Source organism: Ailuropoda melanoleuca, chromosome 18 (assembly GCF_002007445.2).
Source record: "Ailuropoda melanoleuca isolate Jingjing chromosome 18, ASM200744v2, whole genome shotgun sequence".
Lineage (NCBI taxonomy): Eukaryota > Metazoa > Chordata > Mammalia > Carnivora > Ursidae > Ailuropoda > Ailuropoda melanoleuca.
Window position 1 is genome coordinate 31,508,675 of NC_048235.1, and position 23,144 is coordinate 31,531,818.

General features: G+C 42.6%; 1 protein-coding gene across 3 annotated transcripts in view; it reads left to right on the forward strand.

The window, feature by feature from the left end:
• The window catches only part of ZMAT4 (zinc finger matrin-type 4), a 466,414-nt gene that overhangs the window by 57,917 nt on the left and 385,353 nt on the right, over positions 1 to 23,144 (forward strand). For all 3 annotated transcript variants that reach the window (XM_002918539.4, XM_034647643.1, XM_034647642.1), the window contains exon 2: positions 14,332 to 14,437. In XM_002918539.4, the coding sequence (XP_002918585.2) occupies positions 14,336 to 14,437 (102 nt within the window). In that variant the 5' untranslated portion in view covers positions 14,332 to 14,335. The remainder of the gene's footprint in view (positions 1 to 14,331; positions 14,438 to 23,144) is intronic.

Sequence of the window (23,144 nt, forward strand, 5' to 3'; positions counted from 1 at the left end):
GGGAACATCTCTTACTATAAGACAAAACAACCTGTGCTGTCGCTGCTCTTCTTGCCGACACCGGCATCCAATGGGATTCTATTGTATATAGCTTCCATTTTGTGGGACTCCATAGAAGATTAGCCATGGAACTCCCCCGGGTGCCAGGTGGCTTGAAATATCTCATTAGGAATAACTGTGTGGGAAGAAACAATATTTTTAGCAATGGGTAGGAAGTGTTACTGAAATATGACTTATTTGACATTATGGGACTTAGAATCATCAGTTCAAGTCAGATGGTATGATAGTAACTGTAACCACACTGGAGACTGCAGATCAAAAGAATGGGAAAATGGGATTCAGCACTAGAATTTTTCTCTTTTTTGCATATTATTAAATAGTGCAGAGCCCATCTTAAGATATAGGATTACCAGAAACAATTCTTTGCCTAGTATGGCACAAATGATACTCTCCAATTATGTTTACGGACTCTTGGAGGAATTCTAGGGCTTTGGGAATTGATCAAGTCTTTGTATTTCTGACAAGCTGAGGTCTGTAGTGGAACCACATGTGAGGTTTGCTTTACAAGGAGGCTAGTGAGAAGAAATGTCCCAGTGAGGTTTTGCCAGGAGACGGACCCTACAGAGTTTAGTGTTCAGGATCTTTGTTAGGAATGATTCCTGGGATGGAGACCCAGGGAAGGGAAGAACAGACAGAGCTTTGGTGCAGGTGTAGTCGTTTCAGCGGGCCCCTGAGGAGTTCTGGGGCTATAGTGGCCTGTTGAAGTTGTCCCATGTTGGACTGCAGTGACCAGGCTTTTTCATCCTTGCATTCATTAGTCACTGGGTTTGGGCCACCCTGGGTAGGGTGTGACCTTGGGTGAGACAGCTCTACACAGCAGAGGCCATTCCTGAAGGGGAGGACAGAAGAAGCCTGAATGCCAACTCCACTGCCTGCAGTTGAGACAAGTTCTTCTTCAAAAGACATCTGGGCCACACTTCTTATTGTCCACCACAAGAAGTTCCAAGTACTTTTCTTGATGTGGGTCTAGACCATTCAATCTGTAAGCAAGTCACAGCCCATTGACTTGGGAGGATGACCTATTATTTCTGGTTGGTGAGAAATAGGAATGGCTGCTTGTGATAAAATTGCATTGGTAGGGTTCAGTTTTACATGGAATTGGTACTTAAATTTACTTCCCACTCTGACCCTAACATCTTCACATGTCACAGGTCTCTGGGTTTAATCATTCTTGACAAAGTGCTTGCCTATAAAATCCAAGAATGTGGCAGGAAAGGTGAGCCTGGTCCTACCCAGATGCTCCTCCTCTGGCCCCTCTCCCTGGCCCTCCAGGGACCTGACCTGGGAAGATGATCTTTGTTGGGCATCTCTCCATCACTGACTCCTACCAGTCAGTCACAAGTGTGTGGATTTCCCCAGGCTTAAGAGGGTAGCTTTGATTACCTCCTTGGTCAAAATGATTTCTGGGGGCACCTGGGTGGCACAGCGGTTAAGCGTCTGCCTTCGGCTCAGGGCGTGATCCTGGCGTTATGGGATCGAGCCCCACGTCAGGCTCCTCTGCTATGAGCCTGCTTCTTCCTCTCCCTCTCCCTCTGCGTGTGTTCCCTCTCTCGCTGGCTGTCTCTATCTCTGTCGAATAAATAAATAAAATCTTTAAAAAAAAATGATTTCTGAAAAGAAGGTAGTAAGAATTCTGGACTGAAAGTAAGGTGTGAGGAAAGAATGTTATCTTAGGAGTAAGGTACCCTCATATTGCCTTTGACTTCAGCGCAAATATGATTAAGCCCCATAATCTTACTGGGTGTCTTTTCTGGGTCTCTGTGCATGTGAAGGATGAGGCTAGGTGATGCCTGAGGTCCTTTCTAGTGTTCTGATTTCTTTATACACATCTCCATTGTGGGATGGACTCATTCCTCTCTCATCCACTCAGTTCCCGATTGCCTGAGCCCCATGCCTCTTTACTTTTTCCCTGCTTCAACTTCCACCTCCAGCTAGTGTCCCTGTTCCATGACACTGATCTACCGTTCCACTGAGCAGCCCTTCCTCCCTCCCAGCAAGTAGGGAAGGTAGGTAGGAGGGAGCAGGGGTTGTGGTATTGATTTAGGGTCAGTCTGGCTCTAGTAGAGAAATGAGGAGTGGCATTCAAAGGGCATCACCCAGCCTCTACTTGACATGCTTGCTCTTTTCCCTGAAGCCAGAAACTGCTCAGCCAGGTGATGAATCTATATCAATATGGTTTCTTTCATTACCTGGAAACTGCCCAATCCATGCTCACCTCAACTGAAAAGATGAGAAGAATTGATTCAGGGCAAGAATTTGAAAGTATAACCACATTAGAAACTGAAGTGGTGAGATGCATGCTTCCTCCCAACATCAGGGCTGTTGCCAGACAGCCAAGCTGTCATTTCTGGCGAGGTGACAAGACCCCAATACTCTGATGTGAGGCACTTGCTCATTACCTGGCATCCCAGTGGTCATGACCATCTGCTCACTTTGCCCCCTCACAAGATGGCAAAGCAGATTTTGCAAGACACCAGCACCAACGTGCCAGGGGATGAGTACACTAAATATGTTCAAAACTGGAGAGAAATAGAGTGGCCTTCCTAGAAGATGCCACTGGTGTTTGAGGAGGGGCTCCTAGTTAAAAATACTTAAAAAAGGGGTTCCTGGTCAATGCCCCAGCCCACAGGCCATGTCCTAAAATGATGTATACTTGCCCATAAATTGCTTGATTTCAGAGCCCCTGGTTTTACATTGCATTCCCTTCAAATGAAGAATAGGTTGGTACTGTCCTGAATGAGCATCGCCAGTGAGGTCTGGGCTGTTTAATGTCATTACCCAGAGCACTGAGCAAAAGAAGTAATGTTAAAATCCAGTCTTTCAAAGTTCGGACCTCTGAAAGCCTTTGGCTTTTTCCAGTTCCCTCACAAAGCGTGTAAGAGTGTGACTAGGTAAAAAGTACACTTCTGTGTAATTGTTTTCCAGATGGTCAAGCTACTAATGTTTGAGTTGAGTGAGTAAAGGTAATGCTAAATACACCCTGGAATCACAGTGTCTTAGTGCAATGGAGGTCGACTTCCCAGTTGGCACCATGGCTTGGGGATGTGGGGCTATACTCCAGTTAGTCCTGCAGGAACTCTGGCTTTCAAAGACCCTGCCTTGTTTACATGTGGTTTCCCAGATTGACCAGGGCAGAAGTATCCGACCTGCAGAAGAGAGAGCAGATAGAAGACCATGCAGCAGGCTCTTAAGGGCTCTGCCTAGAGGTGTTCACATCACTTTTGCCCATATTCCATTGGCCAGAACTCAGTGACATGGCACACTAACTTCAGGAAAGGATGGGAAATTCACCCTAATCTTTTGTGGCTGGGAAAAAGGAAAAAAATAACTATGTCTCTGTTAGAGTGGAGGATTCATTTCCGGAAAATCATGTCTCATCATTGGTGCCTATGTGGCGTCTATCTATCTACCTATCTACCCATCATCATCTATCTGTTTATCATTTACCATCTTTAATAACAGAAAGAGCACCCCCACAACACTTTCCAAAGCAAAGATCTGGCAACATGTGTATTTTGTCGTACGACTTTCTCTCATCCTGCCCTTCTGAAGTAATCCTCATGCTGAATCCTGTCCTCATTTTTTTTGCCAAACATTTTTGGATTTGTGTCTTATCTACATGTATGCCCAAGGTGTATATATTTTAATTTTAATTGTTTTACTTTTATGAAAAGGATCTTGGTGTATGTGCTCTTTGACTTTTCTCATATAAATATTAGATTGCTAGGATTCATCCACGTTCTGATGTGCTGCCGAGCTTCATTCGTACCTGACTATACCTCAGTTCATCCGTCCATGCTTCTTTAGATGCGCTCTTGGGCTGATCGCAGGTTTTGCTATTTGAACAGTGCTACTATCATCATCCTTTACATGCCTTGTGTTGTATATGAGCAAAAGTTTTTCTTGCCTGTAAACTAGGAATGCAGTTGCCGGGTTGTTTAACTTGATGAGATAATGCTTAACTTTCAGCTGACCCTCCTGCCAATAAATGTATAAAAAATCCTGTGATAGACTGGTGATGGGTAGTAAGGAGGGCATATATTGCATGGTGCCCTGGGTGTTATATGCAACTAATGAATTATCGAACTTTACATCAGAAACCAGGGATGTACTGTGTGGTGACTAACATAGTATAATAGAAAAACATTAAAATAAAAAAAAATCCTGTGTGTCTACACCTTTCCTAACACTTGATATAGTCAGATATTTTAATTGTTACTAATCCTTTTATTGTTTATTATTGAGCTCAGTAGGCATACTTTTATGTGCTTAACTTTCCCTGACAGTTGAATTCCCTACGCTATCATTATTCTCACTACTTCTTGTAACCCAAAGCAAGAGGTGGCAGAAGATCTCAAACCATCTCTCAGATTGGAAAATAAATTCTGACAGAAAGATTTCATGGAAGGAGCAGAACTGCACGCAGCCTTTTGTCAGTTTATGGATGGGTAGTCCCTAACCCGGCAACATATTAATTCCTGTGTCTTCCCATCTTGGCCACTCCAGTTGCTTATACGTGGATGCCACAGTTTTGCTGATTTTAGAAAAAGCAGCAGACAAATGGAGACCAAACCGGATTCCTCAAAGAAGCCAAGTTGGTAGGCTGTACTGGAGAATGGAGCTGAAAATGTCTGCTGGCTGACTGACGGCCAATGCAGTAGCCTCGGAGTATGGATTAAAATGAAAGTAATAGTTTTCCCTGCAGCAGCTTGGTCCGGCTCGTCTCTGCCCTCCTCTGAAGTTGGATACAGGTGCAGAACTGTGCCTCCAAGCCCTGGATGTGATAGCTGCTTTTAAATCTGCCCTTGATCTGTCTGGTTCAGTAGGGGCAGTCTTGTGAAGATAAATCATGTAAATGAGTTACAGTAATGGAATACTTATTTATGAACTGTGTTTTCGAAGGCTTGTAACCACTGTTAAAAAGAAAGGTCTTGTTGTCGTTCAGCTTGTTAAGAGAATCCACCCGTTTTGGGTACGTGCCTGCTCCACACATGTAGCTAACAAACTGGAAAGTGAGCAATCCATGTTGGCTTTCCACCTTTGAATGGTGGGGGAGGGTGGGAGGCTATTCTTAAAATATGAGTGGCTTTTCCAGCTGAGTGCACAGCCCTTTACTTTGATGGAATGAGCAACAGGAAACCTAAGACATGTGTTCTACTTTCTTGTATTTTCTCCACCTCTCCTCTCCTACTCTTTTTGGGCTAGCAATCTTTCTGTTTCTCTGCCTCTGGCTTTCCTCCTCTGATGGGGGCTCTGCTTTTGCTTTGGCTTGAAGTGATAAGCTTATGGAAAATCCAAGCTCTCCATCCACCACCCATGTCTCCCCTCTGAAAGTGCAGAAAAAGAAAATGCTTCTGACCCCCTGATCGGCAGAGGTGCTGAAGTTCACTCATTAATACCCTGCCAAAGTGAATGATGTTTTCCCTGACAAGAACATGCTGTCATGCCGCCCAGACCTGTCAGCTGGGTGCAGTTCTTGCCAGACATCTCGGGCCCTCCCCCAAAGTGGCCTTTGAAAGGGCCTTTTGGAAACCCAGACAGAATGGCTTTCATCCTTTGGAGTACCTGCTAGCCCTGTCTGCCTCTGTGCACATCCTCCGTCTCTACTGTTAGGTAGGGGCAAAGGTCCCACACTGGAATCTTAGTGAGGACTGTGGGACCACGGGGCAAGTGGAGATTCTAGAATGACATGCGGGAGAGCAAGAGCCATTGTCTACCAGCTGGTGTGAATATTTTATTTACGTGTAGATGGAGATGGGAATCCTGTTCATGTTCATGTAGAATGGTGTCTGCTGGATCCCACTACGTGAACCTTTTCTGCAAGATCAACCCTTGTAGGTGTTGTTCACTGCTGTAAACCTAGTGCATAGACAACACTATGTGCATAATAAATGCTCTATAAAAATCTGTTTAATGAGTAAAGGAGGAATCTTAGTGAGGCTACCTCATGTGCTGGACTTAAGCAGAGGCCATTTGGTGAATTGTCTCACTAAATCTGGGAGGAGGTGCAGGAGTCTGAAGCCTCAGACTCTTCATGGCCCCTGGAGCCTACCGTTCAGACTTGCACATCCAGGCGAAGGACAAGGGGTGGGGGAGGGGACAAGTGGCAAGGAACCAGGCATGCATGCCTCTTCAGGTGTGGCAGAGGCACGTGCATGTGCCCACAGGATTGGCCCAGGCTGGGGTCATGCTTGCTGTTCCCCTTCCCAGACGGCACCAGGCTAGCCTGTGCCATCTGTGAGGGAGACTGACAGATTTGGTTTCACGGCTCAGGGCCGAGGGTGAGGCATGTGTGCCCAGCAGTGGCGGAGGCCTCAGTCAGGGTTCACAGAGCCTTTACACGTGAAGAAAATGGTGCCTTTAAAAGGCAATTATTCAAGTGGTGTGAGTCAGCCATGCCGCTCCTGGCAATGCCAAGCAGGAGAAGGGAGTGGTGTGGGGAGTTCTCTCTCCCTCTCTCTCTCTCTGTCTGTCTCTTAAACAAAGCTCAGGCTGGATAGAAGAGCTTGCACCTGCACGTGGATGATGTACGGTAAGTGCCTGGACTGCCAAATTCCTTTGTCTGAGCAACATCAGGAATGGGGGCAGTAGCATCAGACCAGAAAGGGGGAATCCAAAGATTCTTTAAGCTGGTGCTATATTCACCAGATTTCAGCTGCTTCTCGGGAGGCTCCAGGTTCCCCTGTCTGGCCACCTGTGGGGTGTGTGGTGAATTAAAGGCAAGTACGTGCTGGAGTCCGCAAGGCCCCTGAGCTCTGCTGGGGCATCAGCACTTCATCTGTGCTGCCCTGTGCTGCTCCCTGCCCCCTTTCTCTAGCATACTTTCATTGAAGACCAAAACGCTTTCATTTCTGGAATATTGTTCATGGTTGTTTTTCTTCTAAGGCTGCTTGGTCTGCTGCCACAGCAGCCAGCCCTGCGTTGCCCACTTGACGTGGAGGGAGGTGTGAGGGAGACAGGACAGACCCTGCTTCCAGCTCATCCTCTGGGCTCCGGGGCCTGAGAGGGGTGGGTGGTCACTGTGGAGATGTATGCTGAAGCTACAAGCTCATCTCTCAGATACTCCTCCTTTTGTTGCTAGGGAGGCTAGAGCGCAAGGACAGTGGCAGGATCTGAAATGGGAAGGGAGCCAAGACCAGGGCACAACCACAAGAACCCCAAAGGTGGATTTGGGTTCAGGAGCACTTTTGCAAGTGGAATGAAAACTCAGAAAGATCACAAAGGCTGATTTGTTTTGTGCTGGAGATGGGCCAGCTCTAATTCTCACATCTTTTCCCTCTCTGAGCAGAGTGGAATCCCCTCCAATATTGGTAAAACAAAGCAGGGACAATTTCAATAGCCTTTGGATATTAGTAATTTTGAAATGTGGCTGAGTTTAGATGGCTCATGTCTGTTTCACGTTCCTAACCAGAGGAAGGTTCCTATTGGTGGCATTTTCGTCTACTATTCAGCTTGTCAAATTTGAAAGAGACAGAAGTTCAGTCTCTGCTTTGGGCAGGAGGAGGCAGAGCTGTCAAGAGTGGTGGCCTTCAGAGCCAGGCCCTTCGGAGGGAATGGGCATGTGGCATATGTCAAGGGTCTTAGACTGGCTGAAGAGGCACCAGCCAGACTGGACAGAAGGGAGCGGTGGTTTTTCAGGGTGTCAGGTCAAGTGGGAGGGCAGAAGCAGGTACCGGATCTGAGGGTGAGTTAGTTGGGTTGTGGAGACAACAGGCTCTCTGGATGTGCAGACAGAAACAGACTAGAGTGACTGTGCATGGGAAAATGCATCCCATCTTGGTTCAGGTAAACACAGGCAAGAGAGTCTGAGCCCTAAGCAGTTAGTTTGCATGGCTTCACCTGGAGAGTTGGGGCTCTCCGGGCCACAGCGTGTTAATTCTAGGGAAGATGTCTGCCCTCTACTTTCATGTTAAGTATTTTTAATGGTGCTCCCTGGACTGGCAGTGGGGGAACTGACTGAAGGGCTCCTTACCCTGAGTTTTGCCACTAACAGGCAGCCCAGGTGAGGGTTAAGCCAGTGGGCATAGCCAGCCCTGGCTTGGTAACCTGACTGCCACTTAGGAGCTGTGCAAATTTGGGTAGTTACTCAACTCCTAAGCCTCGGCTTCCTCATGTGGAACGTGAGTTTGATGACTCTACCTGCTCCTTAGAGGGAGTTAAATCAGGTAGTAAGGCTGTTAGCACTAAGCCTGGCTTAGAAACAGCACTTACTATGTTTATAGGAGTAAAATACGATCTCTATTCCTTCTGGTCCAGAGCTTTCATGAGGGTCAAGTGTTGTTAGGAGGGGAGCATTGTTAGATGAGCCGCAATCCCTGATATTGAAGAATTCACCAAGTCCTATGGAGTGGTATTTTGGAAGTGAACTCTACCCCTAAAGGCAAGAGTAGCTCTTTAGTTGAAATTGCCATGGGTCTGAAATACTAATTTTTTTAAAAAGATTTTATTTGTTTGTCACACAGAGAGAGAACGTGCACATGAGCAGGGAGATTGGCAGGCAGAGGAAGAGGGAGAAGCAGGCTCCCTGTTGAGCAGGGAACCTGATGCTGGGCTCGATCCCAGGACCCTGGGAACACGACCTGAGTTGAAGGCAGACGCTTAACCAACTGAGCCACGCAGGTGTCCCTGAAATACTATTTTTAAAAGGGCTAGTGAGGTGAGAGAACAGGTGGGAAGTAGGTTATTATATCTTATAGATGAGTTTTATAGTGAAAATGCCCAAACCTGTGACAAGACACCCACTGGTGGGAATCACCAAGCTGAGGGCTTCTCTCCGCATGGGACAGGGGTGGAGGAGATGTCACCCTGGGGAGCAGGACTGCTGTTCCCCCATCAGAACTACTGCAGCGAGTGGCTGCAATTCCAGGGTGGTCTAATCCTGACTTTGGATGCATGTGCCTTCCTTTGTGTCCCCCAGGGTGCAGGTCCCAGTGAGATGAGCTCTGGTGGGTGAGAGAGAAGGTGGGAGAGTTCTCACCAAACTGCTCCATCTGCCAGTATCGGCACTTTTTGGCAACAAAAATAGATTTAAATGTTTATGAATTGTGGGGTCCTCATGGGCATAAGGCCTGAGTGTTAGCTGGCAGTAGGACTCAATGGAAGTGAGCCATTTTTGTGGGTGATATGATTAAAACAAAAGAGAAACCCTGTGATGACAATCAAAGTTATGACTTCAACACATCAACTCTGTAATCTGCCCCCTTAGTCTTTAATGTGGTTTTATTTATTTCTCTACTTAAATATTTACAGCATCCCTCTTGAAAATAAGAATAATGATAATACAAAATTAATAATATTCATCATAATGGTGGTAATAGCCATTTTTCAGTGTCTACCATATGCCACAGTCTTTGTTAGATGCTTTTTTTCTTCATCATCTCTAAACCTCACAATGAGCCTGTGAGAACGTTTCCCCTGTTTCACAAATGAGGAAATGGTGGTTCAGGGAGGATATGCAACTTTACACTCAAAAACCTTGTTGGCAAGCAACCAAACGTGGATTTGAACAAATGTCTTTTTCCTCTGAAGAGCCCTGCATGGTTTTTGGGATCTTTGAGTCAGAAGCTATTTTGGTGTCACAAGAAATGGAATGGAACGAAGTTACTCTTGGCCATGAAGCCTCAGGTTTCTCTGGCTTTTCAGGCTGTGTTCCTGAAATATGTTCTTGCAAATCAGAAAGCAGCAGAGGGGAAGGCTTCTAAAGATCCTAAAAAAGGCCATTCCTTGCACCTTGAGAAACATTTTGGGACCTGCTGTTTTCCCTCCATCTCCCCTCCTTCCATCTGGGGCCTGAGCTTTGTATACCCCTCTCTCCCTGCATTTTGCTGCTTCCTTCCGTTATGTTGCATATTCCCAAGCAAGCCCCACTGAAGCCCCTTGTATATATCTTCTCATGCCTACTGGTAGTAATATTTTTCTCCATGCCAGCAAAAAGAATTGGAACCTATTGGGTTTGAGCCCATTTCCCTCCACTCTAATCCTATTCATTTTTAAATTTCTAACTCTTATAGAACCTCCCTGAAGATTTTCTTATAATCCCCTTGTCCTCTCAAATCTTGTATTGCTTTTTACTACCCAAATTACACTTGCCACCTGTGCCTTACATATTTGTATGAATGTTTCTCTTCTCACTCAATAGCTCATAAAGATTTGGAAGACAGGAGTTGTGCCCTCTGTTATCCCAGTGCCTCACACATAGTAGATGCCCAGTAATCGTTATTGAATAAACAAAAGCTCTCCCCCTCTAAATTCCTTTTATTTATTGTACCTAGCTACACCTCTGCGTCTTACGCTGTCACTACTACCAGATGTAAATAGATATATTGCTATATATAGACCTGGGACAGCAAATGAGAATCTGATCAAACTCCTTTTTTAATACTGCCTCCAACTTCCCTCTGGGCTTCTTTAGTAAAATACAGGTAGCACTGTCCTTTGTGAATACTGAAGAGTGATAGGTTATTCAAATCTTCAGTGTTTGCTTTGGGATGTGCCATTGTGGGGAACACTTAGGAAGTTTTCATTCCGGTAAGTTTCAAATTCAGGAAATCAAACTCCTTCCTTCCCCTGCTCTTCTCTCCCTCCTCAGAATGCCCCAGGGGCTCAGAATGTAGTACAGTCAGCATGTCCCAGATTGGGGGTCACCACACATTGGCTCCCATTAGACAATGGGGACTGACCAGTTACTAACTGATCTAGGGCCCTGCTCTGTCTCTGCACTAGTTGCTGATTCAGTACCATGGACAAGGCTAAAGAAAGGTAGTCTGGTTTTCCTTGTTCTTACCAGCTCACCCGTACTTTTGAAGACCAGAGAAGCTGAGAATTCTATTCTAAGCAAGTGAGAGAAGGGAACAAATGGCAGCCCTCTTCCTGGGGAATTCCACTCTTTGAATCATAAATCAGGTTCTCTAGTTGTCTAAAGTGACCTAAACAGAGAGTTCTCTTTTCTTGGAGAAAAGGCCTTATGCACAAACCAGGCTGACACTTGCCTACTAATTGCTTCCCACTGGAATTTAACTTATTCAGGTTTTCCATTTGGGCCTTGTAGATTTCAGAGGGGTCTTTATTGCCATTTTACTGCATATGGGCCTATTCCAATCGATATTCTTATGTAAAACAGTGGAAAAAGCCATGATATTCTCTTCTTCCTTTGAATTTCTTTTTTAGTATACACATTTTTATATTCTGCCTTTAAAGCTATTTCTGCTGCACAGCTGTTTTACCGAGACTCAGACTCCTACGGCCCCACTCGGTCCGACACGTACCTTGAATATCCTTTCACAGTGTTTGATTTCTGCAGTCGGTTGTATAATGAGGAAGGAGTGTGCAGTGAGTTTGGAGATTCCTATTAACCAGGTCACCCATGAATCTATTTTTGTGCACTTCTTTATTAGGAATAGCAGGGAACATGATGATATTTAAACAAAACTACTTATAGAAGCTTGGCTTAAAAAAATACACCTTAGTAGGTTTTCTTTCCCCATTTGACATTTCAAAATGTTGTACTACATTTTCCCATCATCAAAACACCTCTCCTCCATTTGCATTCTGGGATGTGAATAGAGACCATTACACATGATGATGTATATTTTGGATGATCATTTGGATTTGTGATCCTCCACTTGATTAGACCATACCTGAAATGTTCATTCTGTTCTTGGCACCGCTTTTGAAGAGGAGCTGTAAAGAAATAGACACAGACCAAGGTGATAAGTCAGGACGGGGTTGAGAATAGATAGAAAAGAGCTATCTTCAAGCACTTGAAAGAGGATATCTCATGAAAAAGGAGAGTAGAATTTTTCTGTGTTGCACCCAAAGACAGAATGAATGAGTGAAGCTACTGTGGGACAGATTTTGATTCAACCTGAAAAATACCTAACCGCTAGAGTTGCCAGACTCTTTGGAACAGGTTGCCATGTTAGGTAGTGAGTCTCCAGGCACTGCAGGTGCTAGACTCCAGGCTGGCTGAGCTTTTTGCCAGTAATGAGCCTTCCAGAAATAACAGATACGCTTCACCTAGGAGAGTCAGAAGTCCTTACTATCTGGCATTTTCGTTGGTACTCAGGGCATTAAAAAACCAGAGCTACCATTGTTTCTTAGGAGCAAAACCTGTGAATCCTTTTGAATTATGAAGATCAAATGCTCTGAATGGGCCATTACAACTAAGGACAAAGACAGAAAGTGAGTTTGTAGTTGTTGAGGCAGACAGCTTTTTATTTCAGATAGATATTTTATTTTGTAGCCCAGCTATTTAAATGGTTTAAAAAATCACTTAAGATGTACCATTGTCCTTTATTTTGTTGTATTGGTCAAGACTTGGCCAACCTTAGTATATTAGTAAGAATGTAATGATGATCCCTTTCAAGTGAAGAGAGTTTTGCAGTTTATGTAGTACCTTCTCCTATATTTCTCCTTTTGATTTTCACCACAATTCTCTAAAAAGGTATGGCTAATATTTTATCTCAACTTGTGTAGGAGAAAACTAAGACCTAGAAGGTGTAGTGACTCATCCAATATCACATGTCTGGCAAGTAGCATGAGACCTAAGATGGATTTGGAGTGTGGAAATTGGAATCATGCAAACCAGGCAGGATATATGGCCATGCCAATAATCAATGATGTGACTTCAAACAGTCTCACAGATAAAATGAGGACGTGGGAGCAGAATGAATGCCAAGGTTCCCACCACATCCCTATTGTCTGAAATTCTCTTGCCTCCCCATATGTATGCTGTCTGGCATAGTCCTTACTTTTACCTGGGTGGTAGGAGGTAAAATGGAGTGGAGTTTGTGGATTGGAGGAAAGCATTCGTCTGTGCTGGTGTGCATTTCTATGGTGGTAACATTATGCTTCAGATGCTATGAGATAACTTTGTGACAGATCACTTTCAGAAACTTGAGACTGTTGGCTGCATTTCAATTCAGGATTTGGAACTTGACAAAATGTTTATTTACTTTTGTGGGCTCAATTGTGGTGCAGAATGATGGAGGTGGCTTTTATGAGTATCAGTAGCCGTGAACGTGGAAGAGTGAGCATGAATGGTGAGGGCTCCTCACTTTAAAAGGTATAAGCTTGCAAGGGAAGTTATAGTTGAGCCTGATTTTATTTTTTAATTCTGTAAGTATAGCTTTTGAACTCAAAACTAAATTTTATATTGCTTATAAGTTTATTTTTTAAAAATATTTTATTTATTTGACACAAAGAGAAAGATAGCACAATCAGGAAAAGAGGGAGAAGCAGACTCCCCACTGAGCAAGGAGCCCAAGGTGGGGCTTGATCCCAGGACCCTGGGATCATGACCTGAGCCAAAGGCAGCCACTTAACTGACTGAGCACCCAGGTGCCCCTGCTTATAGGGTTCTTGACAAAGCTAACTTGTTTCCATGTATTAAAAAGGTAATGTATGTTCATTGTAGAAAATTAAAAAATAAACAAAATTACATAAGCGATTACCTACAATCTCTGAAAGATAACTGCTGTTAACACTTTGTTAAAACTTCCTGGAATTGGGGCACCTGGGTGGCTCAGTTGGTTGAGTGGCTGCTTTCTGCTCAGGTCATGATCACAGGGGCCTGGGATTGAGCCCCACGTTGAGCTCCCTGTTCGGTGGGGAGCCTGCTTCTCCCTCTCCCTCTGCCTGATGCTCCCCCTGCTTATGCTCTCTCTCTGTCAAATAAATAAATAAAATCTTAAAAAAACAACTTCCTGGAATACTTTTCTATGCACCTAGACATATTTTAAAACAGATTTAGTATAATATTGTATGTACTGATTTGTAAACCCTTTTGTTAATGGTAAGTTTTTTCCTATTTCATTAAATGTTCTCTTAAAGAAGAATTTGACTTGCATTTGGATTTGGGAGGCACTTTGTATTCTAGTATGTGGATGTTTCAAAATTTATTCATTCTCTTTTTGTTGCATATATTGAACACTTACAATATTTTGTTAGCATAAATCACATATGAAAATACCCTCTCACATAAATCCTTGGAAGTGCATTAGATCTAAGTCTGATTTGTCAGAAAGAGAAAACTAAAGGTGCATTTCTGTTTTGTAGGGTACCAGCAATTCTATTGGGCACTTATGAGAAAATTATAAACTCTACACTTACTGTGGTTAACTGACATGGTATCACCTATGGTGTAGGGAGGTCTCCCCCACTGCTCCCATCATGGGGTCTGCTACTGTGCTCCTGGCTTTTCCACACAGTTAATGTCCTGCATAAACTTCAAAGCAGTGGACTCATTTCTCTTTTCTGTTGATTCTCCTTTAGCCTGATGAAGTCCTCCGATATCGATCAGGATTTATTTACAGACAGTTACTGCAAGGTGTGCAGTGCACAACTGATATCTGAGTCTCAGCGCGTGGCTCATTACGAGGTAAGGAGAGCTTTTCCCACTCGGTGTTTTCAGGGAACGTGGACTGTGGTTGTGGGACTTGAGTACAGCTCCTTTTGGTCTTGGGGCAGGTTTTAAGAGCCACAGGGCTTGAGCTGGGACAAATGTGCATGTGTAGGGTTGGGACTGAGGCTTAGGGACATCAGTCTCAGGCTCTGGCTGCTTCTCGGATTCTTTTTTTTTTTTTTTTTTTTTTTTTGTACCTCAGGCCCTGGAGACTCAGCGGGCTTTCTCTACTTGTTAAATCTGTCATTGCTCATCCCTGAAGTTCCTTTCAGGGACACAGGGCAGGATGCATTAGTGCCAGCATCCCTTTCCTTCTATGACCCTGAAGATAAGCTCAGGGGCCTTTTGTTAATCATTGTCTGGAGAGAGGGCAGCATCAGTGAATCAGCACCAAATTCCTTCCACGTGATGGCCGCTGCCCTAAATGTGTTTATCAGCATAAAGACTTCACCTGTAAAGTTATAACAAAGTTTTAAAATCCAAATACTCTTAAAGGACCTAATTCAGTGGCTTTGGCTCTTTAGGATGGATGAACAAATAAATGGCTGTTTTTCAATCTTCTATTGAGAAGAGAATAAGAGAAGAGAGGCTGGCCAATGTCTGGGGAGGGAACAAGGTGCTTCCCCTGGAGACAGCGGGAAGCTGGGGGGCCCCAGACACTGAGTGTTGCCCAGGGCATATTCGCTTTTAGAGAGAACATATACCAGTGGGAACACGAGTTTTCAAGTGTAATAACTTGTGAGTAATTTTAGATTGGAGGGCTTAGCCAGCAATTTTCTTTTTGTCTGACAAGTCTGACAAATGCCAGTTGTCACTGTCACTCACCAGGCTCCTCTGAGCCTCCGGATCCTCTGTGCACAATGAAGAAAACAATATTAACATGCACACATACACATCCAAAAACAATAAACTGACCCTGTGTACATCTCAGGATTTTGTGTGGACCAAATGAGACCTATTGAAATAGTATTTGTTAAAATAAATTGGAAGCTGTAAAGTGTACCACAGCACTCACAATTATATTGCTTTTCATTATTAACTCCATTGCAGCAATATTCTGATGAAGATAAATAAAACTTGCTCTTCTGGGAAAACTTTTAAAAATCAGAACCTGTGAAAAAAGTTAGCATATTCTTTTGTCAGTAGGCAATCAAGTGTTAGAAATAAATGTGAACTTGAAAGAATGATCTCAAATGGAAGATATCATCTTTTGAAGTTAAGAACTTTCTAATTTATGTGTATATTGCTTCATAAACACACATGGTTTTATTAATATGATTTTCCTAGTTAAGAAAAATCAGGGGATTTGTTCCTGCTCCCACATTGTATAGCTTCCTATTAGCCCTTTATGTTCTCCCTTTATTAGACTTTTTATGTTCGTTTTTAATCATCTTACTAGATTCTTGAGGACAGAAACAGAGTTTTATTCATTTGATCTTCCATAATTCCTGGAACAGTGCCTGCACATCCCAGATGCACACTTAGCATCTGTTTACAAAAATATCCTGGTGGCACAGTCCAGCACTGCTTTATTGTTACCTGAGCTAGAAAAGTAATGTCAGAAAATTGAAAAAAAATTTTAGAGAAAAAGATCTTAGCTGCTCAATTCAGGGTTTAGTTATTTGAACTCAAGATTTTCTGTTACCACTCTGCATCCTTGCCATGGCACAATTTAATTGTTTAGACGATGTGTTACTGTTTGTTGCATGTAGCATAGATGAGGTAGAGAAAAGAAAGCAATTACAATAGATCTGCAATTAACAGTGTTACACATCATCAAAACAACATTAAATGCATTGCCATTAAGCATGGATGGGGACCCTGAATGATGCTTCACTCCCTACTTCCAGGCAGAGGTGGGGCACTTCTTTCAGAGACAAACAGCACGTGTACTCTTTCTGCAAAGCAGCTAGGGATGTGAACAGCGCTCATGCTTCATGAGATCTCTGGTCTTCTAGCTTCAGTCAGGAGGCTTCCCCAATCACTTCATCTCTAAGAGGATGGCTTCCATCAAGCAATTTTGAAGGCCATTTGAGAACTGGTAATCTGATCTATTCATTTGCCCCTCCTTCCACGTACACTCTCTTTGCTAAAATTGCATGAAGAGTGGGTATCTATGGGTCTGAAATCCTACTCAATTCATTGAAAATGTTGTCACACTGAGTCTCAATGCTCTATCACTGATGGATTGCTTTAACTTGATTTTACTCAACTAGAAAATTTTCCCAGCTTCCCTACGGGGCAAATAAAATAGAACCTGCTGTGTACTTTCTGCATGTCCTGCACTATTACTGTTAGTTATTGCAGGGGATTCTGAAGCTGTGTGAGAAATCGTTTCTGCCCCCAAGAAGCTCATAAACTTTGTTGGGAGGAAAAGTCATGGGTAGTTCAGTGTGGTATAAATACATATGTGATACTGAGAACGTGATCTGTAGAGGTCTGCTGCCCGCTCCTAAGGAGCTGCTGATTCGTTGTGATATAAGCAGTGTTAATTCTTCTGCCCATTTGACTTTCTGATATCTGCTACGTCATGCTGTTAACTTTTTAGATCTTTTCGTATTCCAGATTCTAAAGAGTGAGTCACCACCAAGAGCTATTATGGTCAAGAAAGATTTGTTGGGAATATCATGAATTATCTAGCCCTTCATGGATGGGTTAAGTTGAGAGTTGCTGGAATGAGGTCTTGGTATCTCGAAGGAGCAATGCAGAAGCTGGGTTGGCAGGAGCGAGGATTTGTGTTAGGGAAAGGAGGTGCACAGTAGTATGTTAGGAGTAGTGTGGCGTCAGAATGTAAAGGAAAGGGGACTTTGTATTCTTGTGTGGCTGTTAAGCATTTGGGAACTTAACGGTATAATTGAACATTTCTGAGTGACAGTCTATTGGTGGTGGTCAAGGTGTATTGTTGGAAAAAGAACACCCTTCATATAACTTTTGCTATGAGACGTGTGTGCCAGTCCTTTGAAGTAAAAGAGAGAAACAGAACAGATGGGTTAATGCTTAATAGCTGTATGCTCCATTTAAAAGGCTGAACCTTTGTATAGGAGGACAGAAAAACCTAATATATGTCTAATGGACCAAACTCTTCCATGCCGTATTTTTAAAATCTCTTTTTGCATATGAAATCCTGAAGTGGAAAAAATGGGAAATACAAAGACATTATTATTTTTCTTACTTGCTAAGCATTAATAACATGTTAATGTTTTGGGGGAAAATATAATTAGATGTTGTCTCTGCTCACTGAGTCAATAGAACAAGTAGGCACAGACACAGAAGGGAAGAGAAAGCTTTCACATGTGCCTTTCAACATGCCTGGATATTATAGAGGTTAGAAATAGTTTCCAAGTGAGGCCACTTGAGTAGTTTCTTATAGTTTTAAGTGACTAAAGAATCATTTTTCTGCAAAATGAGAGTTGCTTACATGAGTGAAGTAGTGGTTTCCTGGCATTGTAGGAAAAGAGGGTTTGTGTAGGGAACGCCACGAGAAATGAGACCAAAAGGACAGAGATGTGGGGGTTTTGTTGTTGTTGTTGTTTGTGTTTTGTGTGTGGTTTTTTTTGTTTTTGTTTTTGTTTTTTGTTTGTTTGTTTGTTTTTTTTTTTTTAGTAAAGCTGAAGGAAAAATATGAATGAGTGATCTAGAAGGAAAGAGAGAACTCTTGTCAGGCAGACCCAATGAAGTCAGACATAAACTGTGCCAGTCCCTACAGCTTGCCTCTTCCTGTGAATGCTAATTTCCCTTGTGTTGCTGTGCCATGTATATAATTAATTGTTCCTTATAAAATCAGTGGCTCAGGTGTCCTGGCACCTTCAAACAAGATTGTAAGCTTCCTGAGGGTAGGCAAGGTTCATGCACTGAGTTTCTTCAATTATTTCTACAGCACCCACCCTAGAGTTTGTCCCATGGTCTTGTGCTTGTAGGCTGTAGGTTGATGAAGAGGCTGTGGTTGGGGACTGGAGGAGGGAAACAATGGGTCACGTTGAATGGAAGCATCGATGGGTATACCAGAGGAGGCATTGGTACACCTTGGGAGTCAATCTGTACTCAGGAGCTGGCCTCAAGGTATAGGTGATGGTTTTGTGGTTATACGAAAGACAATTCTCTAAACTGATGAAAAACCCTTCAAACATTTCTGAATCTTGAAGTAATGTCAGTCCTGATAAATGAACCCCCATTAAGCCACTCAAGAGTGGCGGAGTCCAGGATTGTTCTCTAGTCAGGGACACAACAGGCACATAGGACCTACAGAGGCATGCTGAAATGGATGTTTCCTGTTTCTCTTGTTTTGATCATCTTCCAGTAGAACTTTGGCCTTCCCTAGCTTCTGTTTAATCCAGGGGACTAGCCAAAGGACAATCTTCTGGTCTCTGTAAGTCAGGTAGTAGATGGGATGTAAGTGCTTTGTGGTTAGACACCATGAGGTGAAATTTGAGGTTCCTAATATGTGCTGATTAAAGCAGCATGCTTTTCTATACTACCATTGCCTTTAAGGATTTTTCCCCCTTCATCTCTCATAACTTCTCAACTTTGTTTTTCCTTTTTCTTTTTTCTAATTTTCTGAGTATGTATACAGGCTGCAGCTATTTTTCATGTTTGAGAGCTCTTGGTCAATATCATGTTAGGTTTCTGCAGCCCATCAATCCTACCAGGTACTATACTAACTGCAATTGAGTTCTGTCAGGGCTCACCGGGTCAACAGCCATCCTGGGCACTGCAGGTGATATGCTCCTAGAGATGCAAATGCTTACTGGATGAGGACAATGAAAGATCTTTATATCAAGCTTCCTGTGGAGATGCTTCTTTGCACTATACATTGATAATCATTGTTTCAGTCTCTCCAAATCTCTTACAGTCATGACATGTTTAATTTCTCCTGGATGCTGTTAATACAATTGTTGGCTCATTTGCTGAGGCTAAAGCTATTCTTGTTACCCTCTGTAATGTCAGAGGACTTCAACCCATTCCCCGTTGTCTACTAGTCTTTACCTCTGTTTCTTGACCATTTCATTGAAGACTCTTGAGATTCTGTAAAATTTCTAACTATTCTTATATTTTTCTGTTGTTTTATTCAAGCAAGTCCAGTCATTTTATCTTTTATCAATTATCACTAGTCAAAATAGTTCACTGGAACACCAAATGAATGGTTAATAAAGAGTGTACAGTGAAGAAAACAATAGTAGGGTGAGCACTCTGGGCAATACACACATTGGCTAAGAACCGCTGTCAGATGGTGTGTGCTTAATGCTCATTAGTTGAGGGTACGTAGGGTATGCTCTGTAGCATGAGGATTTCTCATTTGCTTAGAGCATATGACATCACTCAGGGGATTTTGGGAACCAGGCTGCATTCCACTGGCTAGAACTCAATCACATGGTCCCACCTAGCTGTAGGAGAGGTTGGGAAAAATAATTTATATGTTCAGGAAAATGAAATGGGTTCAACAAACACATAAGATCATCTCTGCCACAGTCTATCCCTCTGTTCACCCAAAGTCCATTCCGTTTTTCTTTTAACACATAGAGCACCTGTCCCTTCTCCGTGGGAACACCCTTAGGCCCTACCCTCAGCTCAAATTTCAGGGTCTCCAGGAAGGGAGTGGGTTTCTCCATGAGATGTGGATGTGATTCTTCTTGGTCCCACAGCTTGTGAGCAAAACAGAAATGCTAATTACCTCTCCTCTTCCTCCTTTAGAGTGGTGATGACAATGGTAATATTTCTTACTCAGAAAAATGAGGAAGACAGAGAGTAATCATTGGCCCATAGCAAAGTTGGGCAGGCATTAGGAAGTCCCTCTTTTCAGAGAATGGGGGAAATTCCCCAAATAGATTCAGATCTTCCTCTGTGAGAGGGACTTTCTTGTTCATTTTTCTTAATGAGCCCTGGTTCTGCCCTCCACAGTTCTTCCATGTCCATTGTCCTTGCCACATCTGAAATGGATTTTGGGTCCTACACCTTCCTTGGGGACTGCCAGCATTCATAGCCCACTTCCTTCCTGAGACTGATTTAAGGCATACAGAATATTCAAAACTTTTCTAATTCAAAATAATAATTGCTTTGGTGATACAATTCTCTCAGTGATATAGAAGGCTTCTGATTTGCTCTTTTTCAGAAGTCTTCATTGGTTGTCACCATATAATTCTTTCTCTAGACACAATTTCAAGTCTACTTGTTTATTTTATTGCTTCCTCATTTTTGTGTCTCTTTCTGCTTTTCAGTTTAATGGTGGCCATCTTAAGGTTATCTAAAAGTAAGTGAAAAGATTACATTCTTAATCCAATTTTTGCCAAAGTCCTGAGCCACAATATGCAACTGAGAAGTCTCACTTGGTCTTCAACATATAATGTCTTTTATTATGACATCTTTCATCATTTTTTGTTATTGGAAGCAATTAGCAAATGACTTTTCTAACTAGTTCCCAAATTTCTGGAATAACTGTTCTTTTTTCTTTTTTCTTTTTTTTTAACTTCTATTTGCTTATGTGCCAGTTACACATTACAGTTCTTAGACTTTTTTGATTCCTTTGTAAAAAAACCTGACCAACAATCAGTAACAGACAATTAGTAGCTGACAACATATACCAAGTGTTCTGTTTTTCCATTCTCTTATGGTTCTTTTAGAACTATAACCATCTCCTAGCATAGAATCGTCTAGTTCCCCTAGAACAATAAGCTCAATGGGCAGGTGGTCTACCTTCCATGGTATTGTAGTCAATAATTTTGCCAGTGTTTTGCCACTGTATAACCTGGAACTGCTGTTTTGTACCCTCCCTACTTACCATCCATCTAAGCTAAGTCAATGTCAAACATTTAAGTTTTTTGTTATGGAAGAACCCCAATTCTATGTTGGACAAGGTAGGCTAAATGTAGTAATAAACAAAGTAAAAATTATTTATTACTCACATTATAGCCCACTGTGGGTTTCCAGAGGGGATTTTGTACCTCATAATCATTTAAGACTCAAGCTAATAGAGGCTCTACCATCTTTGCTCCTGGTATTGCCCTATCAAAATCCAACTGGCACCTGGGAAACTGTGATGGACAATGTGGGCGATATGTGTAGGACATTTTGTGGGGCCAGGCCTGGAAGAGGCAACATGTTCACACATTCCATGAGCCAGAACTCAATTGTGTCTTCTTCTGACTATATGAGAGACTGGGAAATGGGCTTAGCTATGTGCCCAGGAGGAAAATTGAACCGGTTTGGTGAGCACATAGCATTGTCTCTGTGTATTATATGTGTATGGTACTACAGGCCACATGGTGATTAGGACTTTCTTTGGGTATTTTAGTAATGAAATGGAGGTGGAGAAGAAAGGGAAAGAGAGGAAAGCTCGTGAATCCCAAAGGGAGTGGGCTTGGCAAAGAAACAAACAATTCTGGAAATCAAGTGTCTGGGGGCTGCCATGAAGACGACGCCTATTCATTACAGTGGTCTGTAGGAAACTGAAGCAAACGTGTTGTTTGTTTAAAAGACAAGGGAATAATTTGCTATCAAATTAGGATTTTCTCTCCAATTCCTCTGACTTAATTGGTCAAGCACAGAGGTTTTCCAGTTGGAATTTGGAGCCTGTGTAGTGAGTGGCATGAGTGACATGCAGGATTTCCCCTCCGCTCCACCTTTTTGGGCTTAGGCAACTGGTCCCCTAGGCCCTGAACTCTATGGCCCTCAGGCATCAAATGGTCTGCCCTTTCCACACTCTGGTGGTCTGGGAGCAACCTCTGCAGGGGTCCAATTGTGCACCAAGGCTGAGGGCACATATGTGGTATCTCAGTGTCTTTTAAAGATGGATGTTTAAGAGAAATTTCCATGTGCTCTCCCTTGTAGGAAAGGTCATTCATCTGCTGAGAGGCTAGCTTATTATTGGCAATCGACTCTTTGATCTTGTTTACTGCTTTGCTTTTGCCACCAAATTCATGGCCATGTCCAGCAACTAGACAAAGTTCTACATAGAATTTTACTGTACTCAATTTATCTCTGGATACTGTTATTTTCCCTGCTTTATTTTAAATGTGTCCCTCAATTATTTATTTTATCCTTTTGCATTAGCTGTAGATGTAACTTGATCTGTTACAGTCGTTGAAGAAAATAGTGGGGTATAAATATATAAATATTTAATCTTTTTACTTTAGCATTTTGTTCCTTTTTTGAAGTGGCAGTAAATTCACATGATTCAAAATTCAAGAAGCATGAAAGAGTGTGTATGTGAAAAGTCTCTCACCTATTCCTCAGCTCCCCAGTTATTCTTCTCAGATGACAACAGTGTGATAATTTTCTTTGAAATATTCTATGCATATAGATGCAACTTAATTTTTCCTTTGAAATATTTTCTGCAAATGGTGACATGTTAGACCCTCCATTTTTTATTTGTTTTAATTGTGGCATAGATCTCCTTATATAAATATAATTCGTAAAGAAATATTTACTGAATTGACTGATATAACCGGTAGAAAAAAAAGAATCTCTCCCTGTGAACACTTATTGAGTGAGGCACATGTCTGTTGATTTTCGGATCCCAGCCTGTGCTGGTTGGTTATTGACAGTGACAGTTTTTCTTCCAGCTTTCCATTACCAGCATTCACTTGAAAACATATGCATTCCTGACCTCCTCATAGTAAGCCATCTGGGCTTGTTGATTTTTTTTTTTTTAAAGATATTAGCAGACAGAGGATTCTTAAAGGATAATGAC